The sequence below is a fragment of the Semicossyphus pulcher genome, unplaced genomic scaffold, assembly GCF_022749685.1.
Source record: "Semicossyphus pulcher isolate SPU_LCO1_2020_fin unplaced genomic scaffold, fSemPul1.0.p SCAF_9, whole genome shotgun sequence".
Lineage (NCBI taxonomy): Eukaryota > Metazoa > Chordata > Actinopteri > Labriformes > Labridae > Semicossyphus > Semicossyphus pulcher.
This window is the reverse complement of record NW_027211770.1, coordinates 27,735,692-27,758,238: the sequence shown is the minus strand read 5'-3', so window position 1 is coordinate 27,758,238 and position 22,547 is coordinate 27,735,692. Positions and strand designations below refer to the sequence as shown.

At 42.4% G+C, this 22,547-nt stretch overlaps 1 protein-coding gene across 6 annotated transcripts in view; it reads left to right on the top strand.

Moving 5' to 3' along the window:
- Positions 1 to 22,267, top strand: part of satb1b (SATB homeobox 1b) — a 61,629-nt gene extending 39,362 nt beyond the window's left edge. For all 6 annotated transcript variants that reach the window (XM_069656214.1, XM_069656216.1, XM_069656215.1 and 3 more), the window contains 4 exons: positions 1,019 to 1,090; positions 1,779 to 1,934; positions 17,534 to 17,740; positions 20,541 to 22,267. In XM_069656214.1, the coding sequence (XP_069512315.1) occupies positions 1,019 to 1,090; positions 1,779 to 1,934; positions 17,534 to 17,740; positions 20,541 to 21,152 (1,047 nt within the window). In that variant the 3' untranslated portion in view covers positions 21,153 to 22,267. The remainder of the gene's footprint in view (positions 1 to 1,018; positions 1,091 to 1,778; positions 1,935 to 17,533; positions 17,741 to 20,540) is intronic.
- Positions 22,268 to 22,547: the final 280 nt, after the last annotated feature.

The following is a 22,547-nucleotide window of genomic DNA, read 5'->3' as shown; positions in this document are numbered from 1 at the left end:
TATTTCAAACATGACCAAAAACTCAAAGGCTTTGGTCTGTGTGTTTTATTTACGCATCATTCACAATTCTGTTGGCACATCAGTAGAATATATAGATGCCTTATATAATTCACCTGTATGACTTAAACCCATTGACATTTATCATGTAGACCTGTTCCTACACAAGGAAACCACAAACGCACACACTCGCACACTCATACACCTGGCCATCTGCCAGCCTCTCCTATGGAGCAATGCGGTGTGAATTTAAGCACATAAATCAGCCAGGGTGGCAATTGAGCCCGAGACAGAGGAGGCTTTTTATTGGCCTCGTAAAAACAGATGCAGAGGTATGTTTCTCACACGTGTGTCTGATGGGTCGGCTCGGCTCCCCTGAAGCCAGTTAGTGCACGTCCCAGCCTTAACAATTAGCCCGACATGGTAACCTACCGCTCAGACTGACAAGCCCATGTCGAGCTGTCGTAAAAAAAACAGGATGAAGGGCCCAGAAATGATCCGACATTCCAGTTTCACCACAAATTTACCGATTATGAGATTGTTTTTAACACATAAAGGAGCTCGTGTTAGTTGTCTAGACCAATATTTTAATGTATATGTTTTTTAAGCACAAGCTGTACCTCGAGTTAGTGGCTGTTGGTGTTATTATGGTTTATTTGAATGCTGTGTACTTGTAATCATACCCAACCCTCTCCTTTGAAAAGGGCTCGTATGGATGATTCATATGCTAATGGTTCTTGGGTAATGCTTTTATTAGGATACTTGTTACTTTGTCAAAGGATTTTTGTCAAGATGCAACAAGCCGCTGAATGAAGATGATTTGATTTCACTCGACTTGCACTTATTTTTTAATCACCAGCTTGACACGAGAATAATAACATTTCATACAACACATCTGAGTGTTTTTGAGCAAAGTAACATGGGAGAGATGGGCGACTGTGCGAGTGTTTAGCCAGATTATCTCTTATGTTTTTTCTGAAGTCTGAACAAGAGTGGTTGTGTTGTGTTCCCGACTCTGCAGCCTCGGAGGGAAGACTGCAACAGCGTGAGGCCTGAGGACTGGAATCCCAGAATCCCCGTGGGCATTTCCCCTGTGAGCAAACGACTGCACCCTCACCTCACCTTTTACCTCTGCCTGCACACACACTGGAACAAAGTATCATCCATTAGTTTCTGTTTGAAAAATAGTCAAAGGTGACCTATAAATACTAAAACCACACTATTTTACATGATAAGAAAGCGTTAGGTTTTAATTACATGTAAAGTTGATAACTAGATCAGGGTCAAAGAAAGCCTTTGTTCCTGTGTGTCAGCCCAGTTTGCTAGAAATCTTGTTGCTCAGTTACAAAACCCAGTATTAAGTACACCAACGAACCCATGACTTTTAACATTTTAAAGACAATAGATTTAAAGCAAAAAATTCTTCAAGTGCAGTCCAGTGACCCAGTCTGTGCACACAACCAATTACATATTTAGATAATAATAACTTTATTTGTATAGCACCTTTCAAAACACAGATACAAAGTGCTTTACAATACAAACGGAGCACATTTAGACGCACGAGAATAAAAGCCACAGAAACAAAAACACATAATAAAACACAATGGAGAGTAAACTAAAATGTCATAAAGCATAAATAAAAGGGATTTAAAAGAGAGTCTAGGAGCCCTGACTGCAAAGGCTCTGTCACCTTTGTGTAAAGGAGAATTCAAAAAAGTATTTAAATAAGAAAAAGTGTATGAATATGTGCAGGATTGTAATTTCCTTTGTCTGCACTCCAGGTAAAACCATCGCCTCTGCCCAGCGAGTGGAACGGCAAAACCGAGAGCTGCATCCTCAACATCAACTCCACCATCTACGACGAGATCCAGCAGGAGATGAAGAGGGCCAAAGTTTCCCAGGCGCTCTTCGCAAAGGTGGCCGCCTCCAAGAGCCAGGTACTAAAACACACACTACACACGGCACAGAATATAAATACTCTCTAAACTCTTAAAAAAGGTCATAAAATAAAGAGTAGTCCTTCAAATCTAAACATTTTGTCAAAGAAGGATGTCACGGTTAAGGTAAAGAAGTAGAAATCCACACATCCCCCACAAAAGTTGCCTCAGAGCATCCCTGCAATGATTTATCGCCATAATGACACGTCCTCTTTATTGTGGGTTTGGAGTTTAGCAGTCGACACTGTTTCGACACCAAACAAACCTGTTTATATTAGCTCCGCTCAGTAAGACGATGGGGCCCCTGTTATCTTCTCCCAGAGAGCAGAGCGCTCACACAATACAAGCCTGTGTGTGGTGGAAACAGCCCCAGTTTAACTCTTTATTAAAAGTAATTTAAAAAATGGAGCACTAAGGAGTTATTATTAAAGGTTTTCATGCGTCTGTCGGAGGCAGAGTTGGGAAGATTTCCGCAATTGTGCTTGATGAGGAAGATGGGGGGAAAAATAGATCACCAAGGGCGGAATAATCTAGAAATATCTGCAAAGGCTTTATTTTTTTCTTGCTGATTAGGATGATTATACCCCCAGATAGCTTTGTTTTACCAAATTGCAGTTTGATGCACAAACCACTGTTTTTGTTAAAGAGTTCAAAGACTCCTTGGAAGGATGGAGAAAGAGAAAGGGGGGAGAGCGCGTCTCTCAAATGAAGGTTTGTCTGGGAACAGGTTTCCACCGTTGCCTTTTCCACCTCAATCCCATCTTTCTGTCTTGCCCCCTCTACCTCTTGCGTTCCCCCCGATTTCTGCCTCCCTTTCACGTTCCATTCATGGCAGGCGGGTGTGAATGTGAATTGAGCAGCAGATAAGAAGTGTGCTAATTATGCCTGTGAAAGGGGGCCTGGGAGAGCACTTATCTCTAGCTCCATCTCGTAATGGGCGCTCCCCGGGCAGCTGGTCTCCCCCCTTGCTACCCAGCCGGCATCACCACAGCTACCAACAGCAGCCAGGCCAGGACTGCTGCTCCCCATCAGGACCCCTGTACCCCCAAAATAAGAGACCAGAACACAGCTTTCTGCTTCCAAAAAATCTTTCTTTTTTTATTTAGTTGCTTAAATGCTGGCAAACCGTTCTATAGCATTTTTATTTGACTTCCTAGAACTCACATCATACTAAAAAAGTGGGTGGAAATGTGCTTAGTCTTTACTGTAGAAGTAGAGCTGCAACAAACCCAAGTCAAATACTTAATTAGTTAATCCACAGAAAATTATTTGTAAAGTATCTTGCTTATGATTCAATCATGTGAGTCTCTTTATCGGCAGCAATGTAAAATATTTGCTTGTTCCAGCTTATTTAATGGACGTATTTTTATGAGGTATTATTGTTTTTCATTTGCTGTTTGAAACCGTCTAATGGCCAATTGTGCCACAAACAGCTGCACATTTATACAAAACTAAGAGACAGTCTGAAAGTACATCATGACAAATTACATACAACAAAGAAACTTATATAAAACAAAAGTTTATCGTAAAATTAAGTAGTAGATGCACTGATGATGAAATAACAGTTGAAGCCCTAGAAAGCAGTGGTTTCCTTTGTTCACACTATTAATTACTAACCTTTAAACGTCACACAAGCTATGATAGTCTCAAGTAGGTGAGGTTTTAAAAGGACAAAAACATGTTAAACTCCGGTTCAGGCGAGCGTTTCATTCTGCTTGTTCCAAATTGATGCCACTGCTGGAAGTGAAGGAATATTTACTCCATCTGAGCAGAGAATTTTTTATCGGGAAAGGCCATCTTCTGTGTTTCGTACATCACTCTTAATTGTTAATGAGCCTGCTATAGTGTTCATCAGCCAGCCGGGAAGAACAGCAAAATGTATATTTAAACAATATGTTGTGAACGGCAGCTTCAGCCCAGGGAGGTCTGCAGCCGTACAGGAAGAAAATAACCGCTATCACAGCCTCGGGTAGAGCACCATGCCAGCAGAGACTGCTGGTACGGAGGTTGGGAGAGCAGTGTGGATGTGGTTGGTGATGAGGATGGAGGATGGGCAGGACTGGCAGGATGCCCATATGGGGTCCAGGGAAATAATCATGGGGGGAGGGTGGAGGAGAGGCCTCATCACCAGAGGCTGGCACGGTCCTGTCAGCTCGGTGTGCAGTTCCACTCTGCCTCTTCAGCTCTGTTTAGGGTTTCCCAGCATGCTTACGCCAGCACAGGGTCAGGTGACCAGGTGGTGTATATGTGCTCCGTGTAGTGTTGTATTGTGTTTAGCATTGGTGTACAGCATATTTGCCTCATTCACAGAGAAATGGAGCTGAGAAGGGAGGAAAGAGCGATGAAGACGATGTGGAGTTGAAGAAGGTCATAGCTTGTATTTGTCCTCTGGGTGGAAAACAATAAACAGGAGTTTACTCATTGCTGTATGCTCCACTGAGTGGGTATATATTGTAAGTGCGTGTGTGTGTGTGTGTGTGTGTGTGTGTGTGTGTGATTTCTGGGCATCAAATACTTGTTTCTGCGCTGCCACATTTGAATGTGTGTTCGTGTCTGTTGGTGTGTGCGTGTGTGCGTTAGGGGGGTTCCTGGATCGCAGCCATCCTGTCCTCTCTTAGGGCTCGTAACCACAGCAGGCCTCTGCCACCCCTTAACTGCCCCCCCTCCTCCTCTCACATATTCAATGTTGCATTTCAATCACTCTTTTACTGCCACATATTCAGAGGAGTAACTATAGAGCAGTGAATCTAACCCAAGCCATATTACTGTATCAGATTAATGGTCGCTGTTCACTTCAAGTCCAGACATATGTATGTTTCTTAAGTAATCTGTGCTGCAATTCTGATTTATTAGGACGGTTTACTCTTGATAACATCAGAATCATTATTCACAATACATTCCTTAATAATTCAAACTGATCGAACGCTCCAAGAAAGCTTCATCTCCATTTAGCTCGAGGAGATGTCAGACTCCACGAGAACATCTGCGCACTACTGGTTCAAATCCAGAAGTAGCTATAACCAGCAAACAGCCCATTTCATTTTAGCCTGCAGAGGTGCGAGCTATGATCTGGGTAGCCTGGAGTTGATGTCAACATTATTAACTGGCTCAGTTGGGCTAGAGCGCTCTCTAGCAAGCTACATTGCTTTGTTTTCATTCACGCTAACAGGGGAGGCTTGCTGTGTTGGCTAGCCTGGCAGAGAGGGCGGCTCATGTTCAGCTGAGCGATGGGAGGTTAGCTGAGGGGTGGGGTAGGAGCGGGTTGGGGGCATTCCTTTGACACGACTTTTATGTCCGAACATCCCCGACACTTCCTGAGAGGAATTGCGCAACGGGTAGAATCAGAGTCCCTGCTGTCATAAAACAAGCACCCCGGGAGCCTTGCGCACCGCGGGGCTCAAAGCCCTCCGACTCCTCAATGACCAGAAGAGTACAGAACCCCGGCACCGCCACCAACACCGCCCTCTCTCCCCATCTCTCCGTCTCTCTCTCTCTCGCTCATTCTCCCCTGGAAGAGGCTACGCTAATTAGCCAGGCTCTAATGAGACAGAATGGCACTGATCTGGTCCGCCGCTGCGCCACCGGGGGGGCCGGGCAGAGGGGGGGCTGGTGCAGTAGGGGGGAGAGGGGAGAGCGAGAGGGGGAGGTTGGTGTATGCCATCTGTCACCCTGCACCCGCCTGGCACGGCAGTCCCTGGAGTGGAGGGTGAGGGAGGGGGGGAGGGGGGTGAGTGCCTTGTTGGTCTGGAGAGGTGGGGGAGTGGGTGGAGGTGGGTGGGGACACTGATAGGAGTAGGAAGGGAGGGTGACAGAATAACTGCTTCCTTCATGTTTTGAAAATGACTAATTTCCTGTCAGAGGGGGAATCTTCTCGGGCTTCATACATGTTTTACTCAATTTGAACGCTTTTTTTTTTAGCTTTAATCTCAGATATTTGGCAAATGACCCACCCAACCAGACACACACACACACACACACACACACACGCCACTTGTATCATTCTGCTCCATCCAATGGCTGCTTAACAAGAGGGGCAGATGGCTGACCTTTCGGGTGTCTGTTTCTAGATTGTGACTGTTCAGAGGTTTGTCTGTTACAGAGAAGCCACTTGGGGTCAGCGCGTTAGAAGCCATGTTTTGCATGAAGAGTTGTGTGCTAATGGCATTAAATGACATCCGAGGATAGTAATGTGATATATCAGAACTGCTAGGTGTTGTAAGTGTTGGAGCAGCACTGTAAAATCTGTGTTTTAAACAAGTTTTATTTTCTGGGCAGGCATCGAGATGTCTTCATTTTTAGTTCTTTGCTCTCACAGTTCTCCACACTTCTATCCCTCAAATTAGGCAGATCAGAGCAAGACTATCACAGCCTCTTGGGATGTAAAAGGGCCGTGACTGTTTATTAATTGATTTATTTATTTATCTGCTGCGCCTGCTTGGTTATTAGGTTGCCATGGGAAACAGGCTAGGCCAGATCCTCTCTATTATTAAAGACACAATTTCTTGAACTGGAGACCCAGCTGTCTGAATAATTAATTTAGCGAATGAATTATCTTGCAAACGGTAAGTCTTCCCCGCCCTCTGAAATGAGCCTTTCTCTTATTGTTTAATGGACAGTGGAATTCCCACCAGCCTGTTTTTTTTCTCTCTCCACTTCCCGTTTTCATCGGACCCTCCTCCTCTAAGCGGGAGCCCCGGGTCTCACTGAGCATGCCCAGAGCACTTTGTGTCTCTGCTGCCATCTCTCTCACTTACGCCTTACATGCCACCTCTCACCCCATCTGTCTCCAATTGCACAACCCACTCCCTCCTCCTCGCCCGCCTCCCACCCTGCAGTCCAAACTACGAATCTGCCCCGACTGTCAGGACTCCAAATTATGTCTTCGTCATCACCTCTAATGCATTATTATATGACTAATGTTTGCTACTGTGGAGCAGGTGTTAGAGATGTGCTAGGTCAGTTAACTAGCAATCTGGCTAATAGTTTCATAGCCCAACCTTAATAAATAGTTCTACAGGCCTAACCTGTGCTTAACCTACTTTCCCTAATGCCTAAACTCACTAAACATTACTCTTTGTTAGCGTGTTAGCAAATACTGCCCTTGTCCCAGTGTCAGCCACAGTACTCTGCTAGCTCTGTCTTTGCTACAAATGTTCGCTAGCTTACCCTCTCCCACTGTCTCCACTTCTCCTGACAGACCACACAGGGCTTGTTCTGAGGCCCATTCTCGCTAATCTGATCAGGCAGGCAAATACGCCGGGAAAAGCGCTTTAATGATCCCCCTAATTACCTCAAGTCAATACCAACTGTATTATTAGACTCGGGGAAAATATTCCATTAGGGTGCCCCCCGTGGGAGTCCCCCCTGTGCGCGCTGATGTCACGCGCCGCGCGCCCCCTACGCTTGTAATTAATTTTATTTACACACTCAGGAATGCACAAGGTCGCACCTGCAGCCCGGAGCCGCCCGACTCGGCCCGCCTAATCAGATCTGTCATAATTATCATTCTGCATGCTTCTGACACACGCCGGGAAATATTTCAATTTAACTACAGCCACTAGCTCCGGCAGATGCAGTCTGAGAGAGAGGGAGAGTGTGTGCCTGTGCGCACACAGGAGTGTGTGTGGTGCTGAGTGAGGGGGAATTGCATGGGGAGATATTAGGACTATCCAAGTGCTCATGCTGATGCTTGTGTCTATTTTCTCTCTCGCTCCATCTTTCACAATCTCCTCTCTGTCCTTATCTCTTTCTCTAAGGGAGTCTGACTTTCCATCCTCATCACTCTGTCCACACCATATTCATTAGTCACTATTCTTCCAATATGCTGCATAACAGGAGCCTAAAGGAGGACATATAAGTTCCCTTTTTGAGCACATAGATTTTTGCGTTAACCATGTTGCTGCCTGTATAAATATTCCTTTCTTAAGTTCAGTACTAAAACCTAAGCTTAGTAAGACACACAGCTGCAGCAGTGAATGAACTGCGTGTGAAGACGTCTGTTTCTGAGCACTTTTTAGGGATAAATTTGCTCAGTTTCATTAGTATCTAAAGCAAACTTGTAGACCTATTAAGAACAGTTATTTAACTGACACAGACAATTTGCAGGTTCTCTGCTATTTCAATCCCTAATTCAATAAGATCAGTCATGATTTATCAGCCTAATTACGCTTTGATATTAGCAATTAAATCCCAGCTTTGAATTAAATATCAATCAAGCTCTTATAATTGATGGAATCAGACTGCATGTAGGTGCTTTCTGTGTTTGTAATGTTGCCGCTGTCGTTGTTTATCTCTAGTTCATCTTCGCCGTGTTTGTTGTCTTCTGTGCATTCATCCTCCATCTGCCTCGGCAGTATTGAACAGAAAAAAGATTATAAACAAGAGGTAAATTTGTGGTGGGAGAACAGTGTTTGAACATTCAGTGTGCTGTGCAGACAGCGCTGGTACCCAAATATCAGTCCACCACCAGGCTAAACTAGATTATGGTGCAATTTCGACAATACTAATATTTGATACAAAGAGGCACATGTACTGTAGCATCATCAGTGACTCGATTTTCAGCCATTTTGTACACATCAACAATCTGAAGTGCTTTTGTGGACAAGGAGAACACAGTTTTACTCAAATGTGATACGGACCCATATTTAAAGTGAAGTTTGATGCTGTTGTAAGATAAAATGTGTTGCCTGTCGGAGGTGCAATGATTAATATATTTATTGATCAAATAAAAATAGTTGCACGCAAAAATGTGAAACATTTGCTGGCTGCAGCTGCTTAAATATGAGGATTTACTGCTTTTATTTGTTATTTATTGTAGTAAATAAAAGTGTTTGGCTTTTGGACAGTTGGTGGAACAAAGGAAGTCATTTATTGGCTTTATATGGGCCGAACAGATTTATAGATTAAGATAATATAATCATTAAAATAAAATAATCATCAGTTGTAGCCCCAGTCTTTTTGTACTCTGGGCATTTTAAAACATCCTTGGTGTCTATTTTGTAGAGAATTACAAACGTTCACCTGTCTCCACTATTTGTTTGGAGCAAGCCACTTATCCCACAAGTGTGGTTGCATCGGGGATCTCCCACGTTATAATATTGTTAGTGTGTTTTATGCGGGTGTGTGTGATGAACAACTTTGCTGGAAAAGAACAAAATGTGCAGTAAAAAAAAACGATGTATCAACACAGATGTTTAATGTGCTCCATTTTAGATGGACTGGTCATTTGCCTTTGGCTATTCTTTATGCTCCATCTGCCTCTATTTGGTTGCTCGAAAATTCCCTACACACTTTATTGGTTTGGGAGCCATGACGTAAACTGCCACACAGAACTGGTCGGTATTGTTTCTGGGAGCAAGTGCTGACACAGAGAGAGGGCCATTTCCTGCATAGTCATGCCTCGCCTCCACAATGTGTGTCGTGTTAGCTGTCAGTCTGTTATTGTTGTCGCCTTGCTTATTGTATCTGGAGAGGTCGCGACCCCTCTTCAGAAAACGTCGCCTGTTTGGCTAAGACTTCTCCATGTCGAAGCCCGAATAGAGATGAATTGTTTGGCATGTGTGATTCAGACTGGCAAATTTTTCTCCTAAAGCTCAGCACTGACATGCTCACAAAAGAGGAATAGTGACACAATCTGGCAACCGCAATCTGGAAAGCATCCACTTTGACAAGACATCAGAGTCGTATCAACGTGATTTAATAACGAAAAAAAGATTTTTTTTTAAATGCAAGTTTTAAATGATTTAGATGACTCAGTTTTTAATCTTCAAAAGCCGTCCTTAAGAGAGAAGCAGCTTCACGACTGGTACATATGAGGACTGAAAATTTCATCATCCATTACTGTGGTTGTAAATCCAACCATCCTTAGGGCCTATCTGTCATTTCAAAGAGAAGTCCGTTTGATCCTTCTGTTTTGTAGAAAGCCTCCTTATGATTGCTCAGGACCAGCGTGTGAGTTGAAATCAGACGGAGAGGTTATGAAAAAAAGTACCTGAACAATAAATTCACCTCTTTGATCAGAATATAGTGAACAGCCTCAGATACCGTTTTAACAAAGCAGGTTATTTTTAGAATGATGTTCCTTTATCTGTAACTAATCCTTTTTCTCTTTACCATTATAGGAAATATTTAATGTTTTATCCTCTTTGTGGTGTTGTGTGAAATGATCAGAAAGGTGAGCTTTTGACCCGTAGGATCGATGGGTAAAGGTGGATTTAGCTGCTGCATGAAATATTTTTTCAATATTGAACAATATTTATATTTATCATGATCAATAATTTCATATTGTAGACAGTTTAATGAGTATTATGAAAGAGGCCTGAAGAAACCTGTCTGTTCATTAGTAATACTTTAATGTATAGTTTATTAAAGCTCCTGTGAGGAGTTTTTCGCTGGTTATGAAACAGACTGAAATTAATTCTGATGACTCTATATGAGCTACAAAAGCAAACCAGACCATTTTTAATTAAGATAATTTACCAAAAACACTGATTAACTAGTTTCATGTTAAATATAAATGTCTGTATGACCTCAGTCACTCTTCAGTGGACACAGTATGTCTTGAGGGGCTGCTAGCCAAGCTGCCGCTAACATTAGCTCAGCTTATTTCTTAGGGCTTGGCTTGTTCTCGTGTTGGGATTCCATCAGTATTCTTGGTTTACAATTTTTTTTAGAGGGAGTAGAATGAACCCCAAAGATCTCCTCGTCTCCAAACAAACAGACCCTGTCACTAAAACCAGTGCAGAATAAATCAGCTTCATAAATCAGCGTCTCTAAATGCTTTAGGATGTCCAGTGAGGGGGCTGCTATCCGAGCTGCCAGTGTGTACATAACGTGCCAACAAAAAAACTGCAGAATTACTGACTTTTGTCGGGATGGCAGCTGTTATTAGATATCTATATCCAAAAACAATATCTTAAGTCTATCATTGTTAGAGAAGTACATTTTATCGTGATCCCCATCAAGATTGTTTTATCACACAGCCCTAAGAGATCACATGTAAGGGCCGCAATAAAAATGAAAGATTGTTAAAGAGGTTCAGTAATTATTCTTTTCAGTAATGCAGGATAAATCAGTATTTTGTGATCAAGCAAACACACCAGCCTTCTCCTTTCTGCGCTTTGACTGAATGAAAGAACGCAAACAGGATTGCTTTGGGTACATAATGAAAGCACATGCCAGTAATCTTCCCCTTTCCGTTAGTAAGACACATTAGTATGTTAAGATCTCGCTAGCAGTCATGTTTCAGTGCTAACCCTGCCCTCGCAGTGATCTCCCTATCACACAGTCAAAGAATATAAACATGATTACTTTTGGTTTATAATGAATACAAAACATTAGCATCGTTTTTATGTAGCATTGCAGTGGCGCTAATATAATCAAAGGGTTCAAATCCTACCATGAATCCTAAATGATTCCCCTAGCTTTAAGCATTGAAGGTGGGACAGACGGAACACCTCCACAGAGGAGCACACATGTCCCTTCACAAAGGGACTTTTTTTAACCGATATACAGCAACAAAATATTGAGTTTGCATGCTCTTATTATGTGTAAGAGTGTATAAAGTGTTTGCTGCACAGCATTTTAAGCTAACAACTGTCTCTGGCTGTGTGGATGTGAAAGAAGAAATGTAATAAAGCCCCTAATAGAGAAACAAATAGGACTTTGTGGTGTTACAATGGGTGTTTCACTGTATTTTTGGCGCATCATTGCCGTCTTTCCACTTGTCATTACAGTTCAAATAAGGCCACTGACCCCATTTTCATCGCTCATCTTTCTCACAGTAGCAAAAGATTATTTGTACAGTCTCTCAGAGCGGTTCTATTTGCATATAAAGACTTATTCTCCCCCCAAAATCTGGCCATGAATTGTGCAGTCAATTATTGCTTATTGTTGCGGGAGGTTCGCATATGCCCGAGCATCCGGAAGGTTTCAACACTCCTCTGTCGTCAGCAGATGGGCGTCCACCATGGCTAATGTTTTTACAACACAGCACACGTTACCTCGCGGGAGTCAACGAGCACGTGCAGCCGCCAGTTTGGCGTGCTCGGGGAGGAGGAACATGTTATCGGCTGCATTTATCTGCATAGTGCTGTCTGCCAGTCCTGGGCCTCCGCCAGGTTCAAGGAGGAGGAAAGACAATAATGCATTGTCTTCCTTCACTTTTCGCTCTCTCTCTCTGTTCAGACACAGAAGAGGTTTGTCTGGCTGCCTTCGAGACAGTCAGCCACAACAATGGCCACAATCATTTCTCCATCTGAGATTTTTTCTCTCTCATTTTTTGATGTGTCATCGCAGCCTTTTTTTGTCCAAATGGTCAAAATCCAAATGATGCTCTGTTTCTCGGGTTGAAACCGAGGCCTTATTTTTGTTCAGGCAGTAATCCGAGGAAGGGAGCAGGAAAAAAACTGGAATGGCAAATTGATGGACATCTGTTGGCTTATTTTATTAATTTATTTTTGCAGTGGCCGAGGTCAGCCTGATGGGGCTGATAACAAGCAAATGAGATTAGGGGGAAGGTGTTGGCCAGGCCGTGTGACAGACCTCTCTGTCTGTCTGTCTGTCTGTCTGTTTTTCTGTTTCCCGGCACAGCCCCTTTTTTCAGCTCTGTTCCTCTGCGCCTCCATGTTGGGGGTGTTTGCAGTGGTAGTTCGGTGGTGTAAGGGTGAATGGGTGGGTGGGTTGGGGCGGTGAATACCATGCTGTTCTCCGACAGAGCGGGCCTATGCTCTTACTGGCAGCTTGTGACTGCGGCGCTCACATACACAGTATACCACACTGCATAGCTGGATGAATCTCGCGCATGAATTCAACTATTGTGTTGCGAGGAAAATATTTTTATCACAACACCCGGGTGCTATTTATACCGAGGTTATACAATAGCCTGCTGAGGAGTTTATTACCCTTTTAATTTGGCACCTTATGACCCCAGAGCCCCGTGAGCCTCTGGTCAGATCTGCGCCTGTTGTAAAACAAGAAAAGGCTGCTGGTTCTTGATTGCCAGCTCTGTTGTCTGAAACTAATTAATAATTAAGAAATTATGACCTCGAGGCAGCGGATTATTGTGCAATATTGTCGCAGGTGTGTGCCAACATAGCAAGATAATCCCTTCCTGTCAGTATTTATTGCTTCGATGAACCTGTTTGCAGCATCTGTGAGTTCAACCGAGAGATATTGAATTTAGCATTAAAGCTGTGAAGTCAAATGTAATGTAGGTTGGAAAAAATGATCCACCAGGTCAATTGAAAATCTTATCAGTATTTGGTTTAAATATCCGTAGATGTGCAGGAAATGGGATTTATATCTGTCGCTGTGAAAAGAAAAACATGCATGGGATCTGCCAGATAAACAACACCTTCTACAACTATCACTAAAATTATACGATAATGTTGTAATATTTTCTTATACAACAGCAAATTTTAGGTAATATTGTCCACTCTTTTTATTCACGACATCTACCACAGAAGTTTTCTTGAACCTGGAGCGATTTCGTTTTGCAGTCTCTTTTTCTTTTTGTCTTTTACTCCACCTTACGAGAAGCCAACTCATTTAAAATCATTTCTAAATACAACACAAAGCTTACTCCAAAAGGCAACTGCACCTAGTGAAGGTTCTTGAAAGTCCAGCTGCCTTTTCGATTAAGCTTTGTATTTTTAACCTGGATGACTGAGAACCTTCATTTCCCATAAAGGTCTTAATAAGAGCTGCTCATGTGCTCATTTTCAGGTAATCTGGTGATTATTTTTAGAACGAATCTATTAATTGTATTGTGTAAAATAAATCATTTTAATTCACAATTATTAAACCCAGTATTTTCATGACTAAATGATGATTATCTTTTCTATAAAAAGTCATAAATTAGTTAAAAATGCTGATTATAACTTCCAAAAGCTCAGGTGGACGACAAACACTGCATGTACAGTGTTAACAAAGACAAGTTCATTTATATAGCACATTTATAAAGAACCAGAGGTGACCAAAGTGCTGTTTAGTTTAAAATAAACCACAAAAACAACTATAATTGATAATGGAAAAATACAACAATAAATAAAACATTATAAAATACTAAAACCACGAAGAGCAACCAAAGGCCATTGGAAACATGAGCCTACATTAGTGACTCTTTTATCATTGTCTCTTGTTAAAGGATGAAATAAATGACTGCGAGTTGGCCGTATGTGTGTGGTGAGACTCGTCCTCACCGTCTGAGTGCTGAGTTTATAAAAGGACATATTTAAGTGAGTGCAAGTTGGACTTTTCTTGCAGGAACACGAGCACTCGTGAAACAAAGTGAGAGTATACTGTATTCTGTGTTGGCCCGCAACCAGGCCTGCGCTGAACTACCTGTTCTATTTATTTATAGAGAGCCCTTAATGATCTCCAGCACAACACAGAGTACACTGCATTGAAGAGCCCTAGATTTTTGTTTTCTGGACCGTGTTGGAACACTTTAGCAGCAGGGGCAGCAAGTTCCATGATCCAATCAAGAGCGGTTGGTGCTTGTCAGCTGCGGTGGAGAGGCTCGACAAATTACATTAAACAATAAAGGGGAAAACAGATTTGCAACAGTATGGTAATGCTGAACGGGAAGGTTGAGCATGTTATCCTGTTGATTAAGTAATTCTTACTAGAATATTGATAGATAAGTAAGTTTTACATCAAATGAATTCCATGCTGCTTTACATTTTAGAAGAAAGAAGTTTTATGTATTAAAAATATCCCTACATTTCTAAGAAACAAGGAGTCAGATAGCTAACTTCTCCCTCTCTCTCTTTCTATTTGTCTCCATCTCTTCCCCCCTCTCCTCCCTTTATCCCCGCTGCCTCTGCCTGGCCTGTGGAAGCAATGCAATTAGACAAACACAAACAGAGCTCTTGAAACTGCCACGGAAAATGCTGACTGTCCGCTGGCCACAGAGCTGGCCGGGAGCAGAGCTAACTGCTGTTTGACGTACATCACATAAAAAACGTTTAGCACATGTCCATGTCTTCCTTCTGACTCCGTCTGTAAAAGCTGCTTGTTCGCTCAAAAAACTGTCGCAACAGAACAGCAAAGTTAAAAGGCACACAAACGAACATTCCCACTTGTGAACTAATAAACTCTCTGTACTTTATTTCATCAAATGGACTTCCTGGCATAGAGATGGAGTTCACGTCGTGCCTTTGTTTGATTGGCTCTGCTACTTTGGGTTTAATCCTGCTGGTTTGGGGAGTGTTTGAGTTGGATTACTCCATCGTTGGGCCGGGGTACTGTTTCTCTGGCTTTGACAAGATGGTGTGTGGTGGTTTTTTGTGCATCTGTTTGTGTGTTTGTGTTTGCGGGGTGTGTGTGTTCTCCCTCACTACCGAATCAGCTGAAACCACAGACAGCCCAACTGGAGCGCCGTCCAAATCCCTCTGCATGCAAATTAAAAACGCAACAATAAACGTGGCAAAGGAACAAGGTGGGCACGCAGGCTTTATGGCCTCCCTCTCCTCTCTCTCTCTTTCTCTCTCTTTATGTCTCTCTCTCTCTTTCTCCCCCTCTCGGCTTCCTCCAAAACCCCTCCTGGGTTTGATGTGGCTTATGGGAGGAGTTGGAACAGGGGACAACCAAACTGCTGAGTTATCTCTTGCATGCAGTGTGGCGGCGTGGCTCTGCCCTCCGTGTGTGTGCATGTGTGTGTGTCTGTGTGCGGACCAGCAGCGCGGTGTAATCCTGTGGAAATGAAAGGTGCTGCCGCACACTGGCCGGGAGATTACAGCGCTGCTCTGTCACGCTGCCAGGACAGACTACCCGGCTGAAAGAGTAGCCCTCCGTAACACACACACACACACACACACACACACCTCTCTGCTTCTTTTTGACACGGCGTTTCCTCCTCGCTGGTTTCACTCCTCGTCCCTCCTTCTTCATCCACTCTTGTCCCTTTACAACTCTCTCGTAGATTCACTACAGCTTCGTACCCACATCTCTACTCTTCGCTCACCCACTCAGCAGTACAGTGTGTTATTTCCCTTCACTCTTAGTCACACACACACACACACACACAGGCCTGCTGAGGTTTAGGTCATCATGTCGGAGCCTGAGAGACCACGTCACTCAACCCCCTGCAGAGCCCTTCTGTCGGTGCAGTCCTCAGTTTGTCACTCGGCTTGATGAGCAAACACAAACACACATTTGAATCACTGCAGCTAATACGTGTCTGTTTCTGGTTATCCATTACATACAACTCTTTTTTTATAGTCCATTCATGCGTGTCATAAGATTTTGCTCCCAGTCCTGAACTCAACTAACCAAACATGAGCACAGATTAACCACAGGTAGAGAAATGACTGAGGACGAGGACATGTCATTTGAATCGACTATTTTTATTATCGAATAAACTTTGAGCTATTTTCTTTGTCTTTCGTTTTTGTTCAGAAAATTGTTTAAAAATTGTAACTTAAAATTGCTGTTTTTTCTAATCATTAGTCCAAAATCTACAAACTTTTGAGTACATTTTAAGATAATTACAGCAACAAACCCTCAAATATTAGCACCAGGAACCAGACGCTGTTTTTAAATTTTGGATATAAATTTCGAAACAATCGATGGATTTATAAAAACGATTTATAGCCTGACTTTTGTTTCTTCTTATTTTAACATACGTGTAACTTTTTTCCTTCATGATAAATATACATGTGTTGCAAATACAAGACACATTGCATGTTGATATTCACACTGACTTACACTGACATTGCTGTTCAGTATCACACAAGGAATTACGTTTTGCACAGGTAAACCAAAACTTACTTTAATGCTTATCACAACTTGCTTAAGATTTTAAACAAGATGTTACGACAGTCAGGTTATATATCAATAAGCCTTGTGACTTACTTGTGCTATGCACAGCTGTAATTTTGTACAGCTTTGCAGCCTTTACTTTGCCACACAATATTTTAAGTGAGTTACAAGTGAGTCGATGGTCCTTTTTGTCACATATCGATCTTTCAGTTATGACGATCAGACTCATTGTGCGTCTCTTTTATTGTTAAATATACAGCACTTGTGACTGTAATTGTCCCACACTGTTCCTCAGCTCTGTCTTTCATGGCCCTCTGCTGGAGTGTTGCAAACATAGGAGTCACTGTCTTCCTCCCAAGGGTGCTGCTCAATATGCGAGTGTGTGTTTCTCGTCACGTTAAATTGTTCCTTCCTGCTGTGTTGCCTGACCTTGGCTAATTCACATCTTCATGTTCAGCTGAGGCAGAAAGACATACTTACTGCAGGTGCAGATACAGTGAAACAATGGGCTGTTTGTGTGTGTGTGTTTATTTTAGTGCTTGGAAGTATTTCTGGAATCATAGCCCTGTTTTTAAGTTTGTTTGTTATATTTTTTAACACCAAATGAAGCTTATTCAAAAATCAGGTTCTTCTAAATGAAACATGTCGGCTGTTTGATCCAGTTCCCGTTCTTGAGCCACTAAATATTTGTAACAGCCGTACCACCTCTTAGAGACGGCAGTCCAACATGAAACAATTATTTTTGACCTTTCCTCACATTTAAGAGTAAGGCCCTCGTTTTACTGACCCACTCCTCCTCTCACTGTTCGCCTCCCCCTCTCTGATCCCTCCCTCAGGGCTGGCTCTGCGAGCTGCTGCGTTGGAAGGAGGATCCCTCTCCAGAGAACCGGACGCTCTGGGAGAACCTCTCCATGATCCGCCGCTTCCTGAGCCTCTCCCAGATTGAACGCGACGCCATCTATGAGCAGGAGAGCAGCGCCGGGCAGCAGCACCACAATGAGCGGCCGTCTCACCTAATGCACATTTCTGCTGACCAGCTACAGGTGAGCGAGACAGCAAGAGTCCTGACTGTGGCCTCGGGCAAGACACTGAGCGACAGTGAATCACACATCACCTGTTTCTGGAATATCAGCTTAGACGGCAAACTAGGGATGCACCATATATTTTTTGCCGATATCTGATATGCCGATATTTCCCAGTCCTCTCTCCTGATTGCCAATTTCGATACCGATATATTAGGCACGTTTTTTTCCACCTAACTGCAAAGACCATCAAGTCTCCCCTGTAGTAGAGTTGATATCATGCCTGCTCTTATTGTCTTGGCCCACTGGCAGATGCAGAAGTAACATAATACATTGCTTTTTAAAATGTACACATTCACTGGCAGGAAAACTACTTAAACTTAGCTTATGTACAAAATGCCATATTTATCTGTATGTAACATTTCCTTCAAATAAAACTGTAATATTTCATCTATACAACTTAGACAGGCTTGGATGATGAGATTTGGTCGTCCTCGCGTGACTGATGCTGAGCGACCATTGCAAATACAACCTTGCTATCAGTTTCAGAAACTCTGCGAAACTGCCCGACCGCAGACGCATTTTTGTTAGTGTCAAAGTTTTGTTTTATCTGCGGAAAATATCGGCAGAAACATGACATATCAGCCGATGCCGATATGTCATTTTCAAGCCATAATCTGCAGATACAGATAACGTGCCGATAATATCGTGCATCCCTACTGCAAATGTTTCTCTTACGCAAACATACTCAGAACTGTGTGTGTGTGTGTGTGTGTGTGTGTGTTTAATAGGAAGACATCACTCAGGGATTAGTCTTTTTCTTGAACAAAAACTAACAACCTAATTTGCAGTAAAGTTTAAGGAAAAGAGCATCAAAGTTTTTATCTTTTCTGTTTTTGTGTTTTTTTTTAATGGCCAGAATCTGAGGTCCACACATCATCCACTGACTGTGATATAGGAGTGTACAGTCTGTGCGTTTGTTTCCAAACGTTGTTGACAAATTAAAAACAAAACATAAAAATTAATAGAAAATACACGTTCAACAAGAAATACAAACAAATGTAAGCCACACTAACAAATGTGCATGTTAATTAAATAGAATTATTCTGCACACACTTAATAAATAGGAAGCGTAGTACATTAATACACACAGCAGAACTTACAAGGTTTCCCTTACACATATTATGCACTGTACCAACAGACCAAAGCTTTGTTGTTACTGGATTAGATTGTTTACCCAATAATTGATCAAAAGAAAGTAAACCAGCAAATATTTTGACAATAAATGTAAGTCAAAAATGCTCCCGAAGTCTAATGTGACTTTACTGCTTTCTTTGTCTGATGTGATAATTTATTAAATATTTTGGGTTTTGGAATAATTTTTACCGCTATTTTTTTTCATACATGATTGTTGAAAATGATTTCATGTAAATGGGTTGCAATTAAGACAGTGAAACAAACACTATCCTGATAAACATCTGCTCACTGTATTCTGAAGTTCTTAATCAAAAAGAACGGAGTAAAAAACTTTATTTTAACACATTTAAATATTAATTTAATCACAAGTTCTTTTTCCAGGAATTTGACATAAACTCTGGAGTTTTTATAAACCGTTTTTAATTAGAAGTTCCTGCTTTTCAGGCTGTTTTCAGAGAGACGATTAAAGTTTTTTGAAAGACATCTGGGGGATAAACAGGAAGGTTCACAGGCTTAGTTAAAGGTCCAAATGTCTTAATGAAGTACAATAATAGTTCTATTAAAAGTCTGGGCCACAGCTGAGTGGTTGATTAGTTATTTGGGTACTCGGAGACGCGACCAATGTTTCACAAAGGCTGCCATTTACTGGATATAAATAAGGTAATAAGATTTCTCTTACAAATCACTTCCAGCAGCAGATATGGAATGAGGGACATTCTGAGAGTACTGTGCGTGCAAACAGAACTGCTAGTAGATTGATAAAATAGGATAATTTCTGATTTAATGGACAGCTTTATACTGTTCATAAGAGACTGGTGTTTAAACATTTTGAGCTGCTCCTTCACTAACACGATACATTAGCCAAATTAGCTCACATTTGCTCAACCAGAAGTATCACAGCTCGGTATATTGGTACAGTAAAATCACATCTTTGGGTGCATTTATGCAGCTGGCAAACAGAGGCCCTGCAAAGTGCTGTTTTGCAAAACTTCATTATGAAACACCTATTCGACAGTGTCTGACTCAGAAATGAAAATAAAAGAGCACCCATTCTGCAGGGTCAATAGGGACCACGAGTTGCCCACTCACTCCCTCTCTAACCACACAATGAGACATTTTACGAGTAATGTGTCATGTGTTTACACTAACGGGACTCTGACGGCCGAGTGAAAGCCATCGATAGCATTCTCACACTGCGGCAAATCAGCCAGACCATCGCAACCAGAATTGTGCGCAGGGAGCTTGTTTATCAGTGCCTGGCAATAGAGCCTGATAAGCAGCAGAGGCTATAATAGAGAGGCCAGTTTCCCACTGTGTGTAGGGCTGATTGTGTCTTTTCAGTTCATGTGTGTGTGTGGCTCGACTAGTGTCTACCCCCACAATGAGAGACACAATCTCCCACTACCATAAAAGGAAAAAGAAAGTCATATCTGCAGAACAGATTACATACAATGAGATATTACATGGAAAATTCCTTCAACCAAGTGCCTGTTCTCTGCACAGCGGGCCCATTTTCCCTCACAACTCAATTGATTTTAATGAAAGGCCTTATTAAGGCGCCGATAAGTGTTAACATCTGATAACATCCCGTCTCCTTTCTCTTCCCCTTTTTTTCCCACTGCAGGCTCAGCCGCCTCAGTCTCAGCTGCAGCACCAGTCCTCCCTGTCCCTCCAGCACCCCTCCCAACCCCTTTTGTCCCAGCAGCCCTTGCAGCATCAGCAGCCCACCACTGGCCCCCGGTTGCCACCTCGCCAGCCCTCTACCGCCTCTCCGGCCGAGACAGAGGATGAAGGCAGCCGCGGAGGGAGCATCAAGTCCCGCACGGTGGGAGGGAAGATCTCCCTGGAGGCTCTGGGCATCCTGCAGAGCTTCATCCAGGACGTGGGCATGTACCCCGACGAGGAGGCCATCCACACCCTGTCGGCCCAGCTGGACCTGCCCAAGCTCACCATCATCAAGTTCTTCCAGAACCAGCGCTTCTACGTCAATCACCCAGCCAAGGCGCTCAAGGAGCCCAACAACAACAACAGCTCCTCGGCGACCACCAACACCAGCAGCAGCAGCAGCTCGGCCTTCGAGGAGGAGCTGACGGACTTCAGGGAGAGCGGGGAGCTGCTGAAGGAGCTGGACGAGAGCACGCAGACCAACAGCACCATCTTCTCCATCAAGATCGAGGAGCAGCTGAACCGAGGCGCCGAGGCCCAGGCAGAGTTAGAACACGAGGCCAAGGAGTAGAAGCTCCCCCGTCTGAACATGACTGAGTTTTCATGCGCGCACACACAGACTGATGACTGTGCTAAATGTAACGCTCCGGCCGACACAGAACCACCACAAACGCAAATAAAGAAAAGTAGTGTTTTTAATCAGAACAGCGCCTGGACTGTTTGAGGAGTGTTTATATATATCTGTAACAGACTGACAGGCTATGTGAAGCGAGTGTTCACACACTGGAGAGCCCATTTCAGACTCAAGTACTACTTTTTGGATTTTGTAAAACTTGTATTATTCACTGTAAAGACTGATGCATCATTTAAATAATCTGCACAAAAAATTATTCTAAGTATGTTGCCGTGGATATTTGCTGACTGCACTCTATGTCTGTTGTTTTACACTGACTTACTTTATCTTTTTGAGCTACTGATTCTATTTAAAAAGAAAAAAGTCCCCCTGGAGTTTGTCAGGACTTTGATAGGTGTTTACTTATGTGATGTTTAACTGGATTTAAAAAAAAAATAAAAAAATAGCAAATGAAATTGAGGACCAAGTGGTTGACAAGGCCTTAATCAAGAGGTATTGAGTGTGGAGCCTGCTGGCAGATTAGTTATTCTTTTAAAAAGCGCATAATGTGATAATGGATCACTCCAACTCTGGAACGCAATCACCCAGCCCAGGTGAATCTCCGAGAACAGCTCAGTCTTTACATATTATTTGTTAGGGAGGAAATATAAATATATATATATAGACATTATATTGTAACTGTAAAAAAAATACAGTCTTAAAGAAACTATGCCAACAAATGCCTTGTACTATACGGCACTGCCGATGTTAGATTATTTTGCAAAACCTTTGTCACTGTAACTTTCTGAATTTGCCACACAGTTAGAAATGTGAATTTCCACCATGTTTATGTTGTCCGACATTATTTATTTGCAGTTCATGCAGTGTTTCTGATGTAATTACTTTTTTAAAAGTTTATGTTACGTAGAGCTTTTTTAAAAATTCCACCGGTTCTTTTTTTCTATTTATAAATGTGATTTCGATGGGCAGTAAAAACAAAAAGTGTCTTAAACGTTTTAAATGGAGAAATGTGCTTTAAAGGTTGCCTATAAAAAGTGCTGTATGTCAACCAACTCATGCTACAAGCTTCACAATTAATGTTGTATGCAATTTTTACTATCATGCAAATAAGCTTAGGTAAAATGACTAACCTATAGAACACCTTAGAAAGAAAAACATATGCAATCTGTGTGAAAATCGATGTCTGCGATGTGTCTTCCTTTGGTTAACAATCCAATTCAAAAAGCTATTCCTGTATAAATATCCTGTATAAAAGTGTTTCTTTTTTATCAGTTGATTTCAATGAGAACACCAGTTATTTTGTTACGACTGACTGTTTTATAAGTGTTTCTC